The 20000-nt window shown below is 46.5% G+C and overlaps 1 protein-coding gene across 1 annotated transcript in view; it reads left to right on the top strand.

Annotated features, from left to right (window-relative positions):
* sptbn5 (spectrin, beta, non-erythrocytic 5) overlaps positions 1–20000 on the top strand; it is a 44658-nt gene that overhangs the window by 9280 nt on the left and 15378 nt on the right. The window contains exons 7-51 of the mRNA XM_068737244.1: positions 683–769; positions 861–968; positions 1527–1611; positions 1809–1942; positions 2175–2395; positions 2863–3001; positions 3323–3442; positions 3649–3737; positions 4005–4158; positions 4517–4720; positions 5422–5628; positions 5706–5862; positions 6610–6746; positions 7289–7492; positions 7582–7734; positions 8148–8278; positions 8384–8635; positions 8969–9044; positions 9144–9605; positions 9700–9839; positions 9921–10020; positions 10540–10710; positions 10785–10949; positions 12299–12388; positions 12505–12641; positions 13163–13349; positions 13494–13600; positions 13719–13809; positions 13881–13997; positions 14290–14447; positions 14582–14714; positions 15023–15168; positions 15914–16028; positions 16200–16310; positions 16609–16788; positions 16869–17069; positions 17405–17554; positions 17636–17740; positions 17918–18106; positions 18206–18361; positions 18448–18639; positions 18782–18877; positions 18995–19116; positions 19440–19554; positions 19988–20000. The exon at positions 19988–20000 is cut by the window's right edge and continues 101 nt beyond it. Coding sequence (XP_068593345.1) covers positions 683–769; positions 861–968; positions 1527–1611; positions 1809–1942; positions 2175–2395; positions 2863–3001; positions 3323–3442; positions 3649–3737; positions 4005–4158; positions 4517–4720; positions 5422–5628; positions 5706–5862; positions 6610–6746; positions 7289–7492; positions 7582–7734; positions 8148–8278; positions 8384–8635; positions 8969–9044; positions 9144–9605; positions 9700–9839; positions 9921–10020; positions 10540–10710; positions 10785–10949; positions 12299–12388; positions 12505–12641; positions 13163–13349; positions 13494–13600; positions 13719–13809; positions 13881–13997; positions 14290–14447; positions 14582–14714; positions 15023–15168; positions 15914–16028; positions 16200–16310; positions 16609–16788; positions 16869–17069; positions 17405–17554; positions 17636–17740; positions 17918–18106; positions 18206–18361; positions 18448–18639; positions 18782–18877; positions 18995–19116; positions 19440–19554; positions 19988–20000 — 6607 coding nt within the window. The remainder of the gene's footprint in view (positions 1–682; positions 770–860; positions 969–1526; positions 1612–1808; positions 1943–2174; positions 2396–2862; positions 3002–3322; positions 3443–3648; positions 3738–4004; positions 4159–4516; positions 4721–5421; positions 5629–5705; positions 5863–6609; positions 6747–7288; positions 7493–7581; positions 7735–8147; positions 8279–8383; positions 8636–8968; positions 9045–9143; positions 9606–9699; positions 9840–9920; positions 10021–10539; positions 10711–10784; positions 10950–12298; positions 12389–12504; positions 12642–13162; positions 13350–13493; positions 13601–13718; positions 13810–13880; positions 13998–14289; positions 14448–14581; positions 14715–15022; positions 15169–15913; positions 16029–16199; positions 16311–16608; positions 16789–16868; positions 17070–17404; positions 17555–17635; positions 17741–17917; positions 18107–18205; positions 18362–18447; positions 18640–18781; positions 18878–18994; positions 19117–19439; positions 19555–19987) is intronic.

Here is a 20000-nt window from a genome sequence, read left to right as displayed (position 1 = left end):
CAGGTGTGTGGTGGGGATCTAGAAACATCCCTAGCAGGTGGAATGTACGCACCAGGTGCACTACAGGTTCATGAGAGGCTTAAAGCACATGCTGCAAGTACGTTTCAGGTGCGGTCAAAGCATTTATGCTTACATTGGAGTTACACAGGTGTGGTTGAGGTGTCTAGAAGCATCTCCAGCAGCTATACTGTGTGCACCAGGTGTGTCCAGGTGTGTCTGAGGTGTCTCTTTAATGGGTGGTCAAGGTATCTGGAAGCATCTTCAGCAGGTATCTTATCGGCAACAGGTGTGTTCCCGATGTGACGAAGGTGTCTAGAAGCATCTTTTGTGTATCAAGGTGTTGGTCTGGGTGAATGAGCTGCAGGTGTGTGTAGAACAGTAGAACAGTAGAACAGTATGTCAGTGGGAGGAAGTCTCAGCGGTCGGTGGTTAAAGAAGCAGTACAGGAGAGAAACTTCCACCACATCCCACAACAAGGTGAGTTCCATGTTTACAGGGTTCTAGTGTAAAGTCATGGAAGAGTTCTGTGTTTTAATACACGGTCCTCCTACAAACACCCCTAAAGTAACCCGTGAGGTTCCTCAGGGATCCATGTCGGGTCCTCTGTCTTTTTGATCGTTTAAAACATGTTTACAGACCGGCTTTTGTGTGACGTTTTAGGATCTGTCCTCTCTGTCCTCAGATCGTCGGGATGCTGATGGAGCTGGATGACATGAAGGTCCAGTACGAGAGGCTGGTCTCAGATCTGCTCCTGTGGATCAAGACCAAGGTACCAACAGCAACGACGACGACATTAGTGTTGACGTGTGATGCGAGGACTCGATGCTGAACTGAACGTGCTGCTTGTTGTCTGACTGAAGGTTCTGCAGCTGAACGACAGACGGTTCCCAAACTCAGTGAGGGAGATGCAGAAGCTCCTGATGTGGTTCAAGACCTACAGGACGGTGGAGAAGCCTCCCAAATACCAGGTGAGACCTTCAGGTGCTCAGCTTCAGCCCAGGTCTCTTCTTCAGTGTCTACGCTGCTTTTTGTTGTTACAAAGTATTTCATTCTATTATTTGTGATGTTTTGAAGCCACCGTCGCCATCTTGGATTACGGCCGTCACCATTTTGTTGTTGTTGTTGTTTTTACCGGCAACTACTGAACAGGAAGTGACCATATTGGACTGAGGAGGAGTGACGTAGTAAAGGCGTATATGCCGTCTCTACGTCACTCCTCCTCAGTCCAGATATGGTCACTTCCTGTTCACTGGAGGTAAAAAAAAAAAGCCAAGATGGCGATGGTGAAATCGCCGAAATCTGGTTTCCTTTTTTCTTTCTGACGCTTGCTGGTAAAGAGATAAAAAAAAATAATTACATTTTACTACTCAAAGACACTTAACATGTAATAGTTCATAATTCTTAAGATGTATGCACATAATAATCAGACTGGATTGTAATTTCATTTGAAATGGTGCTTCTAACCAAAGTAAAGTCAGAGTCATTGCTTCTCTCTATGTGGACGATGACATCATGTCCGTCTGTAGGAGCGCGGGGCGATTGAAGCTCATCTGTTCAGTCTGAAGACTCAGCTGGCAGCCAACAACCAACGGGCTTACAACCCTCCAGAGGGTAACACACACACACACACACACACACACACACACACACACACACACACACACACACATTGTGTTTCTATCCCTGCGATAATCAAATAGAAACGTGGACAAATTAGATGGACTTCTGTGTAACACCACAACTTCTCTCTGTGTGTGTGTGTGTGTGTGTGTGTGTGTGTGTGTGTGTGTGTGTGTGGGTGTGTGTAGGTAGAACCCTGAGTGACGTAGAGAAGAGTTGGGTTCTTCTGGAGAGAGCAGAACACGAGAGGGAGCGAGCTCTTCAGGAGGCGCTGCTCCGTCTGGAGAACCTGGAGCAGCTCGCCCAGAAGTTTGAGAGGAAGGTAACCTTTCAAAATAAAACACTTCCTCATGCAATTAAAAACGCCTTTAAATCTCATGACATTGTTGGTTGACAGATTCAGATTTAGATTCTTAGTTTTCTTACATTTGTGACTGAAGTGAACTCTGTTTTGGTGTTAGCTGGATCTGTGCTCATCTCCTCACGTTGTTGTTGTTGTTGTTGTTGTGGTGGTTGTTGTTGTGGTGGTGGTGGTGGTGGTGGTGGTGTCCCAGGCAGCGCTGAGGGAGGGCTACCTGGAGGACACGCTGCGTCTCATCCGGAGACAGGACATCCGAGGTCTGTCCTCTCTGGAGGAGGCTCAGGCGGCCGGACGGCGTCTGGAGGCTCTGTCCACCGACGCTCTGGCCAGAGAGCCGCGCTTCACCGCCCTGAGAGACATGGCTGAGAGCGTGGAGAGAGGAGAGTACCACGGCAAGGAGCAGATCACCAGGAGGTGAGACGCATTTCACTGTCAATGTGAATATATATATATATATATATATAGTATTATATTATTATGATATATATTATTACATATGTTATTATAATATTATGATATATATTATTATTATAAATATATTATTATATATATTATATTATTATGATATATATTATTATAATATTATTATATATATTATATTATTATGACATATATTATTAAATATATTATTATATATGTTATTATAATATTATTATATATTATTATTATAAATATATTATATATGTTATTATAATATTATTATATATTATTATTATAAATATATCATATATATTATATTAACATTAAAATAATATATATATATATCTATAATATTATGATATATATTATTAAATATATTATTATAATATTATTATATATATAATAATAATAAATATGTGTGTGTGTGTGTGTGTGTGTGTGTGTGTGTTTGTGTGTATAAGAGAGGAGAACATTAGCCATCGATGGAAGGATCTACTGCAGCAGCTCCAGGAGCAGAGGGGGCTTCTGGGAAACGTAGTTGAAAACCTCAGCGTCCTCCGAGACATCGAGCTCGTCTCCCAGGAGCTGAAAGAACTACAGGTGAGTTCACACTGACGCTAATAATCATAACAATAACTGTTGTGATTCACTATTAACTCTCTGAACCCTGAAGCAGTTTTTGGTACTTTCTCTGATTTGTGGTCACATGATGAATTTAATGTTTTTACACAATCTGGTTAAAGTGAACACTTTATTAGAGGAGAGACTTATAATGACAACATGCAGAATAACGTGTTTGATGAAATATCATAGTTTTAAGCTTTGATTGATGATGTGTTCAAGGACCATCGGAGAGATGAAATTCTGACAATAATCAGAGTTGTTACTCCCTCCCCTCTGTCTCCCCCCTCTGTCTCCCAGTCCCAGGCCAGTTCCTCTGAACTGGGTAAACAGCTGGAGGAGGCGGAGTCTCTCCTTCAGAAACAAGACCTCCTGGAAGCTCAGATCTCAACTCAGGGAGAAACCATCACGACGATAAAGGTAACATGTAGATTATGTTAATGTCTCACCGTATTGATTATGTTAATATATCTATATATATATATATATATATATATCTATATATATATATATATATATATATATATATATATATATATATATATATATATATATATGTGTGTGTATATATATCTCATCATACGTCAGGTGTTCTTAAAGGCGGTCCTCGTGTTTCCTCCTCTCAGGTGAAGCAGACAGACGGTCCTCACATTCAGAGCAGAGTGAGAGCTCTGGACTCTCAGTACAGATCTCTGGTTTCTCTCAGCAGCAGCAGGTTCACTTCTCTGTTCACTTCATGGATAATAATTAAGAATCAGACCCTTTACTGAATATATATATATATATATATATATATATATATATATATATATATATATATATATATATATATATATATATATATATTCATATATGAATATCACTCCTCACCTCTCCTCTCGTTTTCTCCTCTCTCGTCTCTTACCCTCTCATCTTGTTTCCTTCTCTTACGTCTTTTCCTCTCCTCTCTTGTTTCCTCCTCTCCTCTCTTCCCCCCCATCAGGAGGAGACAGCTGGAGGCTCAGTTGAGGCTGTTTGAGTTCTTCTCTGACTGTGAGGAGGTGGAGTTCTGGCTCTATGAACGCTGGTTGAGGCTCCAGACCGCCGGACTAGGACGAGACCTGAACCACATCCAGCTGAGTCAACACAAACACAAGGTAGACCACACACACACACACACACACACACACACACACACACACACACACACACACACACACACACACACACACACACACACACACACACACACACACACACAAGGTGGACCTCATATACACACACACACACACACACACACACACACACACACACACACACGACATCAGGGTGAATATAATATAATAGTAATAACAATAATAAAATGATTCATGCTCATTAAACTTATTTAATGAATTAAATTTTTTGAATTTAAATAAATGATGACGTGGAGGATTTCATCTTTACAAACAAAACTAAAAGTAATTTTGATTTGTTGCATTTTTGTGTCATGAATCTGAATTACTTCCTTGTCAGGCGTTGGAGGCGGAGCTCCAGGCCCAGGAGACCCTGTACCGGGGGGTTCTGGGTCGCGGTCAGGACCTGCTGTCCAAACAGAGTCCGCCGGACCAGCGAGCCGTCCAGAAGTGGATCCGAACCCTGAAGAAGCAGTGGAGCCGCCTGACCGACGAGGCGACGGGACGCCGCGACAGACTGCAGGCCGCCGCCGCCATCAAACAGGTGAGCAAGGAAACGCCATCTATCCATTTTAATATACGTTTAATATACGCCTGTCATTGGACGACGTCATCGTGATGTCACACATCGGTTTGTGGACGTTTTGAAGCCTCGAGTTTATTCATCTAGTGTGACGAATAAAGTAGCTAGCGTTGTAGCTAGGCTATTGATTAGCAGAAAGCAGGAAGCAGGAAGAAAAACAAAGGCCAAACTTAAGGCCTTGTGGAAGTATATAATACCGTTATACTGTTTAGTTAGTTCATTTAATATTCTATTTTATTGTATTTATTGTGGATTTCTATATTCATTATTTTTATGTGTGTTTTATGTGTTATTTTGTATCTATTTTGATCTAAAATAATATAAAATTGTATCTATCCATCCTATAACATAATATAATATATAATATAATATAAAAGCCAAAAGCAATTCGAGCTTCCTTCGGATCATTGAGGATTTATTACTTCAGTCTTTAGTGTCTTTTATGTTTTCACAATATTTCACCTATTAATTATAAAATGAATATAAATATTGTGTTGATGTCACAATGAGTTTTTTTTTGACCATCCAATCAGGATTCGTGGTCGTGTTCTGTTTGAGCCTCCTGCCGTGTCCCCATAAACCACAACCATAGTTACAGTTGTTGAGCGTAGTTGTGGTTTAGGAGGACCAGATCCTCAGACCTCCCTTTTTCCACCGTTCAGTATTTTGCGGATGTGGCGGAGGCCGACTCCTGGCTGGGCGACAGGAAACCGCTGCTGACCAGCGAGGATCATGGGAAGGATGAGTCGAGCACGGCGGCGTTGCTGCAGCGCCACCTGCGGGTGGAGAAAGAGATGGCGGCCTACGCCTCGGAGATCAAGAGACTGACGGAGCAGGCGAGGAGCGCCGCGCAGCTAACGGCTCTGACTGTGAGTACCGGACTCAAATCAAAGAATATCGGTCCACGGGAGCTCTAAAAAATTACGCTGACTCACTTCCTGTGTAGGCGGAGCCTCAGCAGAGTAAGATGATCCAATACAGCGACTCCTCCGGAGACGAGGAGGCGCCAGGAGAGGTGACATCACCGCCAACTAGCGCCAGGGGAGGGAGGGGCTCCGGGAGTGATGACAGCAAGGCCAAGGTCCGCTTCAGATACAGCAGAGGTACTGGAGGTCTGCAGCAGTGCATGATGGGGAAACAAACACTAGACGTTAGTTTTTTAGTTAGGATGTTTGGTCAGTAGACATCCAGTAAAGTTTATTTCTTGTTTAATTTCCTGTCAGTAAAATGTATTATGATTGTTCAGTTGGTTTTATTTTCCATATAAGTTATGCATTTATGTATATCTGTTCTATATGGTTGTATTTTTTATCTGATTTGATCAAGTCTTATCTTTTATTTTCTGGTTATGAATATTATTTATAGTAATCATTAAATCATATTACTTAATATCAATAATGTTATTGATATTATTAATAGAATTATAATATTATTATTATTATAATTGGTATTACAATTTGTAATAACACATTTTCATCCCTCAAAACATGATATTTAGTTTTTTTTAAATAACCACTAAAAGATTTAAGTGGACTACTGACAGATTTCATCGTTTGTTGAAGTCTCTGATTTTACTTTATTGAAAATTGGAATAGATCAAGAATAGATTAATGATGTTGTAAGACCGGTAGGAAAGCTAACTTCAGGTGGTGGAAATTTAAAAAAAGAAAATAGTTGAATTAGTTGATGTAATTTTTTCTCTGGAATGGTGTGAAGAATAACGCCCCAAAAAAAGAAAGTATATCAGTTCAAACTGAAGGAGCCTCAGGAGGTGAGTCCTACGTAGAATGTATTTTGCGTTAACTGAACTGTTCCTTTTTTAAATGTACTTTGAACTAAACTGATTGCAGGTCAGTTTCCGTGGGATCGTAACGAGATCGTAACCGTCGTCGACACCGAGCCGGACGGAGACCGAGTTCTGGCCAGAGACGCCCGAGGAAACCAGCAACTCGTCCCCAAAACCTACCTGAGCCTGCTGCCGAACACCGTACGGTCAATAATCCATAACGTCTAAATTACATCTATTAGCATTCACCTTTTTAAATCGGTCTTTAGGCTTTAAAATAGGATACGACACCAGAAATGTAGTCGATACCACGGTAAAAACAAAGCTACTTTATTTCCGTTTGCGTATTGTTTTTTGCAGATTTATTATTAATTTCTTGCCAAAAAGCTAAATTTTACAAGATTACATTTGAACACATACATGATAATGTTATAATCTGCCTTCACCCATTACTCATTTTTACTGAATAGAGCTTGAACGCATCATAAAGTAACTCAATGCGACCGCCATACGTTAGCTGTTCGCTCTTGTTAGCTGTTAGCTCCTTTTTTTTTTTAGCCAAGCAGGACTGTGCTGCTAGCAGCTAACTAGCTACCTAGCTACCTAGCTTTCCTCCTGTAGATTCCAACACATGTTTTGTTGTTGATGATGGAGCATTAACAGGTGAATGTTTTGATGTCATTTTCGTGTCATGAGTCATTTTAGATCAATAACAAGTCATTTTTTCCCCTCACTCTGCTCAGGCTCCTCCCACCTCCTCGGCCAATGGCGTGCCAGAGAGCCCGAGCAGGAAGTCGAGTCGTCCAAGGCGCAGCCGCTCGATGCGTCGCGGCACGGCCGAGATCCAGACGACATGGCTGCCGGACCTGCAGTACCAGAGGGACACGGTGGAGAACATGCAGGCCGGGCTGGATCGGGACTACAACTCCCTGTTCCTCCTGGTCACGGTGAGAGAGGGGCAGCCTGGGAAATGGAGGTTTGTCCGGAGGAAGTCGATGCAGCAAATCAAGATCTTTTGGTTTGTTTTGTTTCACAGACGAAGACGAGGAGTCTGCAGGAGACGCTGCGTCTGCATCGCTTCTACAACGGCTGTCAGGAGTTTGAGTCGTGGATGGAGGACAAGGAGAACGTCCTGAACTCCTTCCGCACCGACGCAGACAACCTGGGAGCCGTCCAGGCTAAATACGAGGTGAAGAGTGTTAACGAGTGTTTCTCTGAGAAGATTTAGAACGTCTTCACCCGTCAGAGTAGTGCTGCAACAGTCATAAAAACACACAGCTCAAATGATTAGGAAGTGAAAGATTGTATTTTTATTGTCATTATGTTTAATGATGTATAATGATGTGTTTAGAGCTCGTGTTATGAAGTTAAACATCATAATCATCTCTAATGCTGCTAACGTTACTAGCTCTCCTCCTGTTGCTTTAAACACTGGATGTTTTGGATAATTATGAAGCTGACTTGTGTTTATTTTTGAAATCATTGTTAATTAGTTTTGTTGTCTCTACATACTTCCTCTTTAGAATATTCAAACCACGTGAAGTCAGATTGACCGTTTTCAAAGTAAAATATTTCAGTTGGAGATTTGACTTCCTGTTGTAGAACTTCCTGACTGAGTTGGCGAGTGGGCGTGGCCAGTTGGATGACATCATCCGAATGGCGGAGGAGCTGGTGAAGAGCCGACACAGCAAACAGAGAGAGATCCGGGACGGACGGAGGAGAGTTTCCAACAGGTACAAACATGACGAGCTGAGATCTAATGGTTCATGATCTTTGATGTGGGTCCACCTGTACCAACCTGGACTCTGGCCTCTCGTCCTGGTCCCCGACGTCTGCAGGTGGGATCGGATCCAGCGGCTGAAGGACGAGAAGGGCCACGAGCTGCTGAGCACGGCGGACGTTCAGTCCTTCCTGCAGAGCTGCCGGGAGGCCAAAGCTCAGCTGCAGGGTCAGCTGTCGGGCCTCGACGTCGTGGACGTGGGCTGCAGCTCCTTCACCCTGATGACCGAGGACAAGAACCAGACCCAGACCCTCAGAGACATCCAGACCCTGGAGGCCAAGATCGCCTACCTGAAGAGCGTCGCCAAGATGTACGATGTCTGATCCCGGCTGCAGAAACATCAGTGGTTTATCGAAAACACTTCTACACTTTTGTAGAAGTTTAATGCATTTAAACTCCATTTATTTACTTCTAAATTATACATTATTTGTTTTATTAACAAACAATTAACAAGTTTTTCACCTGATGGCAGAGAGATTCTTGCTGACAAATCTTGATTTAAAATAGTAAACGGTGAATGTGATAACAGCTGTTTCCTGTTCTGATTTTAAAAGTAACATTTAATGGAGGAAGGTTCTGGTCTTTTTCTTCTTTCATGTTTACTGCTTCTTGTAGTCCACGATGTGCGTCTCTTGTGTTCCAGGAAGCAGGACTGCAGTCCAGCAGAGAGTGCCGCCATTGTGGAGGAGGTCCGGGGTCTGGAGGCTCTGCTGGATCAGGTCTGAGTTTGACTCATCGTCACAGATACTGAGCTGTATTAGATCCTCAGAGAGCTGTAAGAACTCACCTTCAGACTTGCTGTTGTGTTTGTGGACCAGCTGAAGCGCCAGGCTGCAGACAGACAGCGCCTCCTGGAGGAGGCCCGCGGCCTGCAGAGCTTCCAGCGGCGGGCCAAGGAGCTGCAGCGCTGGACCGGCTCGGTGCAGGAGCGCCTCCTGCAGGAGGAGGCGGCCGCCGACGTGGCCTCGGCCGTCGCCCTGCTGGAGCAACACCGGGAGCTCCGGCTGGAGATGGAGGAGCAGAGGAGCAGGTGGGAGGAGGTGGAGGCGTTGGGGAAATCTCTTCAGCAGGGCTCGTCCAACGGGAAGACGGGAGGCGTCGACATCCAGCAAACCCTGGACAAGCTCAAAGCCGATTGGTCCAAACTCGACGAGCTGTGGGCCAGTAGGAGGCAGCGTTTGGAGCAGGGGGCGGAGCTCCAGAGGCTGAACCAGGAGGGGGACCGCATCGAGGCGGCGCTGTCGGGACACGAAGCCCGTCTGAGGGTCAAAGACGTCGGGGTGAGGGGCGGGGTCTTTCTCATGCCTTTACTATTAATTCAATTCACTTTGTAACGATCGGACGTTATGATTCAATGTGTGTTTGCTGGTGCAGGACTCGGTGGACGGGGTCCACAGTCTTCTGGGCCGACAGGATGAGCTGGAGGGTCTCCTGAAGGCTCTGGACCAACGGGTGGATCGGTTCAGCGAACGCAGCCGGGAGCTCACGGACCAGCGACACTACGCTGCCAAACGGTAAGAGACGCGGTGTGGAAGACGGATCCTCCCAGCGCTGAGTCCGACAGAACTGTTGTGACGTGTGTTTTGGTCTTGAAGCATCAAGGAGAGGAGCAGCAGCGTCCAGGAGGCCAACAGGAAGCTGAAGGAGAGCAGCGAGAGGAGGCGGAGTCTGCTGCTGGACTCCAAGAAATATCAGGTATTTATTAGAGCTCCGATCAAATGTTTCTCTGTGGAATACTCACAGTAGAGAAGAACTTCTGTTTCACTTTGATATTAATACACTTTATTTATACATCATGAGTGACAAAGAAAGAGGATTCAAACATTTCAGGAGGCAAAGTAGAAAATGACATTAAAATATATATTTTTGTGGCAGTTTTATGAGATGTTTGTCCTCTAAAGACGTCAGCAACTATGTTTAAAGGGAGAGTTAGAGTCATTTATATCTGTTGCTGTAAGACTCTTAAGATATCTAAGTTTGTTTACTTCTAAATGAGACATTATTTGTTTTATTAACAGTGTGTGTGTGGAGTATTTTCACCTGACGGCTGAGAGATTCTTGATGACGAATCTTTAATAATTTAAGACATCATTTAAAATACAAACTCTGACCGAAGATCTAAGAACAGAGAAATGTCAGGAGCATGATTTGAAGGAGAGACTTTAAAATAAGGTGGCGACTGTTTTAATGTTCATTTTAAGATTCTTTCTGCAGGAGTTCCAGAGAGACGCTGACGAGCTGCTGCTGTGGATGGAGGAGAAGTTTAAGGTGGCGGAGGACGAGTCGTACCGCGACCCCACCAACGTCCTCCCCAAGCTGAAGAGACACGAGGCGGCCGAGAAGGAGATGCAGGCCAACCAGGTCTGGCTGGACCGACTGGTTCAGGTAAACTGGTTCCCAGTCCAATGACGTCACACCTGTCTCACGTTGTGCATTAAATGAAGCGTGTTCATGTCCAGCTCGGGCAGGAGATGCTGGCTGAAGAGCACTACAGCAGTCAGAGCATTGGCAGGAAGTCCACTCAGGTCAGCAGCCGGTGGAGGAGACTCCAGGACAAGATGGCCGACAGAGGAGACAAGCTGAGACAGGCGGGGCAGCAGGAGCAGCTGATGGAGCTGCTGCAGGTAGAACACCTAACTAGTGACTTAACTACTGCTGCAGGTAGAACACCTAACTAGTGACTTAACTACTGCAGGTAGAACACCCAACTAGTGACTTAACTACTGCTGCAGGTAGAACACCTAACTAGTGACTTAACTACTGCTGCAGGTAGAACGCCCAACTAGTGACTTAACTACTGCTGCAGGTAGAACACCTAACTAGTGACTTAACTACTGCTCTGGGTAGAACACTTAACTAGTGACTTAACTAATGCTGCGGGTAGAACACTTAACTAGTGACTTAACTACTGCTGCATGTAGAACACCTAACTAGTGACCTAACTACTGCTGCAGGTAGAACACCTAACTAGTGACTTAACTACTGCTGCAGGTAGAACACCTAACTAGTGACTTAACTACTGCTGCGGGTAGAACACTTAACTAGTGACTTAACTAATGCTGCGGGTAGAACACTTAACTAGTGACTTAACTACTGCTGCATGTAGAACACCTAACTAGTGACCTAACTACTGCTGCAGGTAGAACACCTAACTAGTGACTTAACTACTGCTGCGGGGAGAACACTTAACTAGTGACTTAACTAATGCTGCGGGTAGAACACTTAACTAGTGACTTAACTACTGCTGCATGTAGAACACCTAACTAGTGACCTAACTACTGCTGCAGGTAGAACACCTAACTAGTGACTTAACTACTGCAGGTAGAACGCTTAACTAGTGACTTAACTACTGCAGATAGAACACCTAACTAGTGACTGAACTACTGCAGGTAGAACACCTAACTAGTGACTTAACTACTGCTGCAGGTAGAACACTTAACTAGTGACTGAACTACTGCAGGTAGAACACCTAACTAGTGACTTAACTACTGCTGCAGGTAGAACACCTAACTAGTGACTTAACTACTGCTGCAGGTAGAACACCCAACTAGTGACTTAACTACTGCTGCAGGTAGAACACCTAACTAGTGACTTAACTACTGCTGCGGGTAGAACACTTAACTAGTGACTTAACTAATGCTGCGGGTAGAACACTTAACTAGTGACTTAACTACTGCAGGTAGAACACCTAACTAGTGACTGAACTACTGCTGCATGTAGAACACCTAACTAGTGACTGAACTGCTGCAGGTAGAACACCTAACTAGTGACTTAACTACTGCTGCAGGTAGAACACCTAACTAGTGACTGAACTGCTGCAGGTAGAACACCTAACTAGTGACTTAACTACTGCTGCAGGTAGAACACCTAACTAGTGACTGAACTGCTGCAGGTAGAACACCTAACTAGTGACTTAGCTGCTGCAGGTAGAACACCTAACTAGTGACTTAACTAGCTGTTTCCTTTCCTTTAGGATGCCAGGCTGAAGATCGAGGCCATCCAGTGGATGCTGAACAACGCTGCCAAAGGCCACGACCTCCGCTCCAGCCGACAGCTTCTGAAGGTGGGGGGGTGTTTTACATGTGTGATGAACAGTTAGGGGGATCGGTTCGGATCAACGGTCCGTCACACCTCCGGTAGTAACATGCATACATAACTTCTACCTGTTTCTGTGTGAAGGAGCATCAGCAGCTGGAGCAGGAGGCCAAGGAGCTGGCGGAGAAGATCAACTCCATCGTCAGCCGGGCCAAACGCCTCGCCTCCAATCACTTCGACTCCCAGAGGATCCTCCGTGAGACCGACACCTACCTGACCCTGTGAGTCCACATTCACACATTCATAGTCCCCAGAGGATGAACCCCACTGACTTTGGTGGTCCCTTTTTTACTTTTCTTCTAGCGCCGCCAACAGTTCAAAGAGCTTCAGCTCCTATGATGAGTCTATGATAAACTCTATAGCCAAAATACAGACACTCAGACCTTAAAGTGTCCCATTGAAGCCCATTAAAACCACAATATTTGAATATTTATTATTATTTAATTCTGAGAAACTTTGACTGAACTTCTGCTGAACACAGAGCAGAGAGGAGAGGATGTACAAATAATAATTAATAATCATTTAATAAATATAGCACGTAGAGCCTCCATTTTCTTTCCAACATTGGTAACATGTATTTATAGATTCCATCAAAGAACATGTTCTAGTTCTCCTACTTCTAGTCTTGATGGTTCTGTTTCCATAGAGGAGCAGGACTTTTATTTTGAAAAGGAACAGGATGAAGGAGATTTTCTCTGAGGTGTAGTGGGACATGCTGTCTGAAGGATCTTTTGTGCTGCAGGTTCAAGTCTCTCCAGAAGCCTCTGGACCGGCGTCGGACTCAGCTGGAGGCGTCTGTGCTGCTGTTTGGGTTCCATCACGACGTGGACCTGGAGCTCAGCTGGATCTCTGAACGGGTCCCCGGCTCTGGATCCACGGCATACGACAAGTCTCTGGCTGGAGCCATCAGCCTCATGCAGAAACACAAGGTGTCAGCTGGAGTATTGTTCATGTGTTCATCTAAACCGCTCAGAATAATAAAGACAAAACAAAGGCTGAATTGTTCCCTTTTATTATTCATTCTGGACGTTTTATGAATCAAAAACCAGCTAAACTTGTATGTGTTCACACAGGAGCTGCAGGCGGAAGTGAACGCCCACCGAAAACACCTGAACCACATCCTGGAAAAGGGGCGTGGCTTAGCCAGATCCAGCAAATCGGACGAAGAAGTGCTCCAGAGGTTCTGTAGTGTTTCTCTTCGAGGGTCGATTGTGACATTTTTCTTTTGATTTTCATGTCAAAGTGTTCTAATCTCCTCCATAAATGACTGGCTGTTGTTTTCATGTTTTCGTTTGCAGGTGCAAACACCTGAGTGCAGAGTGGGAGGAGCTAGAGGAGACCTGCAACCGGAGAGCAGCTCACCTGAGCAAGGCCATCACCAGAGAACAGGTGAGAGAGGTTTTTTATTTCTACGTTTGTGTTTGGAGGCGTTTTGTGCTGACCGTGCACCGCCCCTCCAGCTGCTGTTGGACTGCTCCGAGCTGGAGTCCAGGCTGACGGAGACCCTCGCTCTGGTGAACACCGACGACTACGGCAAAGACCAGCTGGCCACTCAGGGTCTCCTCACCAAACACCAGGTACAACACTCACTCTGACACAGATTTCTGTGTTTGAAAATTGTAATTATACAACAGTGTATCATGTAGGTGTCGTCATATTTAGACTTTTTGATGAGGAAAACTTACATATTTACCCCTAACCAAACCATAGGGGACCTCAGATCCTTCCCTAAGGAACTCCTTCTCAGCTTTTCTTTGCATCTTTTGCACAGATAGAACCCCAAAATGTTCCTTATCTTCCCAAATGCTTTCTGTGAATATCTGTATTTAAACAAAATGGTAAAATGGTGAGACGTTCCCTGGGCTGTAGGTGTTGGAGGGCCAGCTGGAGGTGCTGGAGGTGGAGGTGGAGGAGTTGGGAGACCAGGTGGAGCAGGCGGTTCACAACTGGAGCCTGGAGGAGCTCAGCAGGCCTCACGGTCGCCTCAGCAGCCTGAACCAGCAGCTGCAGCACCAGGCTGCCCTCAGGTAAATACTGACCGTACTACAAATACTCAGTACTACAAACTGAGCCCCGTGTTTTATACCAATACTTGCTATTAAATGTTTTAAACTTTATTGAGCTTCTATGAATCTGATCACTGACTTGTCTCTCCCTCCAGAGGTCAGAGGTTGAAGGAAGTCCTCCATCTCCACGAGTTCAGAAGAGAGTCCTCAGAGTTGGAGGACTGGATGGACCGGCAGAGACAGACGGCAGAGTCTCAGGACCTGGGCAACGACTACCAGCATGTGCAGGTTACATCTCTAACAGGACTACTCTGAGACCTTGAGTCTGTGATATGTAAACGTCAGAAGTCACCTTTCACTACGTACACATCAGGATCCTTTTATTAGGCACATATTATGTTTTACTTTCTACTTATATGTGCGAGTACATCAGCCACATGTCTTAACCTAAAATATTCATAGTTATCTGTACCGGCTCCACCATATACCGCTATTTATAGTACTGGTAGTATATGTATATATATACATATATATACATATATAATATATATAAAGGTCACGTGACATAAGGAGATTTGTATTTTGTGACGTTTCAGTTGCTTCGGGGGAAGTTTGAAGGCTTCCTGAAGCAGCTTGAGGTTGGAGAGGAGAGACTTCAGAGCTGCAGAGATGTTTCTGCTGGACTGATCCTCAACAAGCATCCTCAGAGCCCCGAGGTCAGAGATACGCTGCAGCAGCTCAGGTACACTCAGGTGTTCACACACAGGTGTTTACTGACAGGTGTTCACAGACAGGTGTTCACACTCAGGTGTTCACAGACAGGTGTTCACAGACAGGTGTTCACAGACAGGTGTTCACACTCAGGTGTTCACAGACAGGTGTTTACAGACAGGTGTTCACAGACAGGTGTTCACAGACAGGTGTTCACACTCAGGTGTTCACAGCCAGGTGTTTACAGACAGGTGTTCACACTCAGGTGTTCACAGACAGGTGTTCACACTCAGGTGTTCACAGACAGGTGTTCACAGACAGGTGTTCACACACAGGTGTTCACAGACAGGTGTTCACAGACAGGTGTTCACACTCAGGTGTTCACAGACAGGTGTTCACACACAGGTGTTCACACACAGGTGTTTACAGCCAGGTGTTCACACTCAGGTGTTCACAGACAGGTGTCCACAGACAGGTGTTCACACACAGGTGTTTACAGATAGGTGTTCACACGCAGGTGTTCACAGACAGGTGTTCACAGACAGGTGTTCACACTCAGGTGTTCACACACAGGTGTTTACAGATAGGTGTTCACAGACAGGTGTTCACACTCAGGTGTTCACAGACAGGTGTTCACACACAGGTGTTCACACTCAGGTGTTCACAGACAGGTGTTCACACACAGGTGTTCACACTCAGGTGTTCACAGACAGGTCCCTTCACGTAGGTGAAGGGACGCTGCTGCTTTGTGTTTGACTTTTGACGTTTGTTTGCAGTGCATGCTGGGAGAATTTGAGGAGCGTGGCCAGGGAGCGTCAAGATCAGCTGCAGAGAGCCGAGGAGTGTCACCGCTTCTACCAAGACCTGAGCGACGCTCTGACCCTCATCCAGGTACAGAACCTCTCTACAGAACCTCTCTACAGAACCTCTCTCTAGAGAACCTCTTTACTAAACCTCTCTATAGAACCTCTCTCTACCGGAACATCACATATAACCCTCAGAGTTTCTCTCTCTCTCTCTCTCTCTCTCTCTCTCTCTCTCTCTCTCTCTGTCTCTCTGTAGGAGCGACAGAAGAGCATCCCCGATGACGTGGTGAAGGATTTGAGAGGAGTGATGTCACAGCTGAGGAAGCATGAAGCGTTTCTCCACGAGCTCGCTGCTACGGAGCAACAGGTAGAGAAGAAGCTTCACGTGTTGAAGCTGCATTCTCTCTAGTGTCCACCAGGGGGCGACTCCTCTGGTTGTATAGAAGTCTAGTCTAAAATGACTCTACTTCTCTCTTGATTTATTCCCTCAGTAAACATTGTAAACATGAGTTTATGGTCTCAATCTCTAGTTTACAGTCTTCTTCAATACAGCATGATGTTCATTTAGTACATTATGCTCCATTTAGAGTCAAACAGACCATAAAGCAGGGGACGCTTTAGGGGCGGGGTTACACAGTGATTGACAGTTGGTGATGTGTGTTTAGTTGCAGGAGCAGCTGGACACCGTGGACACCATCCTGGACCTCTGCTCGCCTCAGTTGAAGCTCCGCCTGCAGGAGGTGCAGCAGGAAGTGGTGGAGCGGTGGGAGGAGCTACGACTCCACGCGGAGCGGAGGGAGGAGGAGCTAAAACTGGCGTGCCAGAGATATCTGTTCCTCAACACGGTGAGTACGGACGGAGGACGAAACGTTAAGTAGTCCCTCTTCACGCTTCACGTCTCGTGTGTCTTTGTGTCGCTCTCCAGGCGCAGGACTACTTCCTGTGGTGCAGTCAGCTGATCGGCGCGATGGCCGCCGAGGAGAGCATCAGCGACGTGGCGACCGCCGACCTCCAGCTGGCGCAGCACCAGCAGCTGCGGGCCGAGATGGAGGCCAGACAGGAGACCTACCGGCAGGCTGTGGACATGGGGGAGGAGCTTCAGACGCAGGACGCCAACAGGCAGGAGGTGTGGAACTACAAAACTACACCGTAAAAAACATCATTACCAGTATTTATGATGGTCCTTGAACACATCATGTGTGATGAGCGCTTGAGAGGAGAGAAAAGGAGAGAGGAGAGGAGAGAGGAGAGGAGAGGAGAGGAGAGGAGAGGAGAGGAGAAAGGAGAGGAGAGGAGAGGAGACATGTGAATAGTTCTTTTTTATGACTCATGTCATTATTAGTGTTGTTCTGCACTAAGAGGTTTCCAGAGAGGAGCAGGACTTTTATACTTCAATAAAAAGGAGCAGAAAAGACCTCTAAACTACTTTGGTGTTCAGATTGTTGCCTGTGGTTCCTCCAGGTGTCGGAGAAGCTGGAGGCCCTGCAGGAGGAACGGGACAAGCTGGAGGACCAGTGGAACCAGAAGCAGAGCTGGTTAGAAAGCGTCCACCTGGAGCAGGTCTTCTACAGAGACGTCAACAGCGTGGACAAAACCTGCGGCTCTCAGGAGGTAAGAGCTCACCCGTCAGGTTTCTCCTTCTCTTAAAGAGGAAACACGAGCGTCTGATCGCCGCTCTGAACCTCTTCACAGATCCTGCTGCAGAACGGCACTCTGGGAAACGCGGTGGATGAGACGGAGGGTTTGATCAAACGCCACGAAGCTTTTGAGAAGCTGCTCGGCTCGCAGGAAGACAAGGTCTGCTCTTCTTCTGTGGTTTCCATACATAGAGGCAATAAACCAGAGTTTGTAATGTTCACATTGAGCCTCGCGTTAGCTGACGTAGCATTCGACGACCTCAGAGGAGAACCAGACCTCCAGCTGTACGTCGAGTCCTGTTACCTTTGCGGTGACGTTCTCCTTTCTCTGCTCCAGCTGTCCTCTCTGAAGGATCTGGCCGAGCGGCTGAAGAAGCAGCTGAGCAGAGAGAAGAGTGGGCGGGTCCAGACCAGACTGGGAGCCCTCCTCCAGCGACGCGACAGGATCAAGGAGCTGTCAATCAAACGCAGGGAGGAGCTGGAGCTCTCCAGGACGCTGGGCATCTTCAGCCGCGACGTCGCAGAGGTACCCGACCGATCCATGGAGGGTTTCCTTATCATTTCATGGATACTAGTACTCTTATCGGTCCGGCTCCTTATGTCTGTCTGTCTGTCCGTCCATCAGGCTGAGGAGTGGGTGTCTGAGCGGATGCAGAAGATGGCGGAGGACGGGAAAGCCGACCTCAGCAATCTGCAGGCCAAGATGAAGCTGCTGCAGAAACATCAGGCGTTCGAGGCGGAGATCCTGGCTCACGGGGAGATCATCGGCTCGGTGCTGCGGGTGAGACGAGACGTTTCTCTACAGAGACAATCTTCAGCTGCTTCAACACATCCGGACAAACGTCCTCCTGGTTTGTGTGTCCGCAGGCCGGCGAGGAGCTGGTCTCCCTGAGACACCGGAGGTCCAAGGAGGTGAAGAGGAGCGCGGCTGCCCTGCAGCTGCACTGGGAGCAGCTGAAGAAGGCCATGGCCACCCGAGGGAAAGCTCTGGAAGACAACAGGGACTTCCTGGAGTTCCTGCAGAAGGTCGAGGATGTGGAGGCCTGGATCCGCCACAAGGTAGGAGGCTGATGGAGGGATGCTGTGTATACAGTGTATTTATACTGTATTTACAGTGTATTTACAGTGTATTTACAGTGTGTTTAGTGTGTGTACACTGTCGTTGGAGTATTTTCAGTGAGTAGCGTCCTCCGTGTTGCAGGAGGTGATGGTTAATGTCGGAGATGTTGGGAAGGATTATGAACACGGAGTTCAGCTGCTGAAGAAACTCGGCGAGTTCAGAGGAACCGGAGACGGGGTGAGAAATTATTATTATTATTACTATTATTATTATATGTAAGTCTGCTAACAGACGGAGACCAGAGCAGGACTGTTTAAAGGTACAAGTATACCGACGGTGTACTTGTACCTGTAGAACGTGACGGTGGACGACGCTCACATCACGGCCATTGACAGACTGGCGGCTCGACTGGAGACGAGACGGAGCGCCGACGAGCTGGTGACGGTCCGCCGGAGGAGACAGCAGCTCAACGACAGGTGAGGAGGCTCAGGACAGGTGAGGAGGCTCACGACAGGACAGGTGAGGAGGCTCAGGACAGGTGAGGAGGCTCACGACAGGACAGGTGAGGAGGCTCAGGACAGGTGAGGAGGCTCAAGGACAGGTGAGGAGGCTCACTACAGGACAGGTGAGGAGGCTCACGACAGGACAGGTGAGGAGGCTCAGGACAGGTGAGGAGGCTCAAGGACAGGTGAGGAGGCTCACGACAGGACAGGTGAGGAGGCTCAAGGACAGGTGAGGAGGCTCAGGAAGAAGCTCACCTGCTAAAAGAAGCTAAAAGACGACACGTCTCTCATTCCAGGTGGAGCAAGTTTCACGGAGATCTGAGCGACTACAAGAGGAAGCTGGAGGCGGCGCTGGTGGTCCACAGTCTCATCAGAGAACTGGAGGAGGTCCGAGACCGAGCCAACGAGAAGGTCGGTCTCGTGACGTCACCTTTGAACACATCACTTTTCTCTCTCTGTGGTGTTTGTTTCCCCTTCAAAATAAAAGTCCTGCTCCTCTATGGAAACAGAACCATCATGAGTAGAAGAAGCAATAAGGAGCATTTTTTACAGCTCCTGGCTGATAAACGGTGTAGTTTTGGCGATTGTGTTAATAAAACATGCTTTTCCATCCCACCGGCGGGTTTTGGGGTTCAGAGGGTTAAACTACTCATCGGATCCTCCACCGAGACTAACGAGAGACTAACGAGAGACTAACGAGACACTAATGAGAGACTAACGAGAGACTAACGAGACTAGACTAATGGCGCTATCGACGCTATTGACTCTAGACTATCTAGACTACCTACTATCTAGACTACGGAGACCATCGTACAGGGATGTGAAGTCCGTCCTGTCTCTGCAGATGCTGCTGCTGC

This window comes from Cebidichthys violaceus, unplaced genomic scaffold (assembly GCF_023349555.1).
Source record: "Cebidichthys violaceus isolate CVI_PGR_0920_01 unplaced genomic scaffold, fCebVio1.0.p SCAF_77, whole genome shotgun sequence".
In the NCBI taxonomy this organism is placed as follows: domain Eukaryota; kingdom Metazoa; phylum Chordata; class Actinopteri; order Perciformes; family Stichaeidae; genus Cebidichthys; species Cebidichthys violaceus.
The sequence above is the reverse complement of the archived record's forward strand: the minus strand, read 5'-3'. Positions and strand labels throughout refer to the sequence as shown.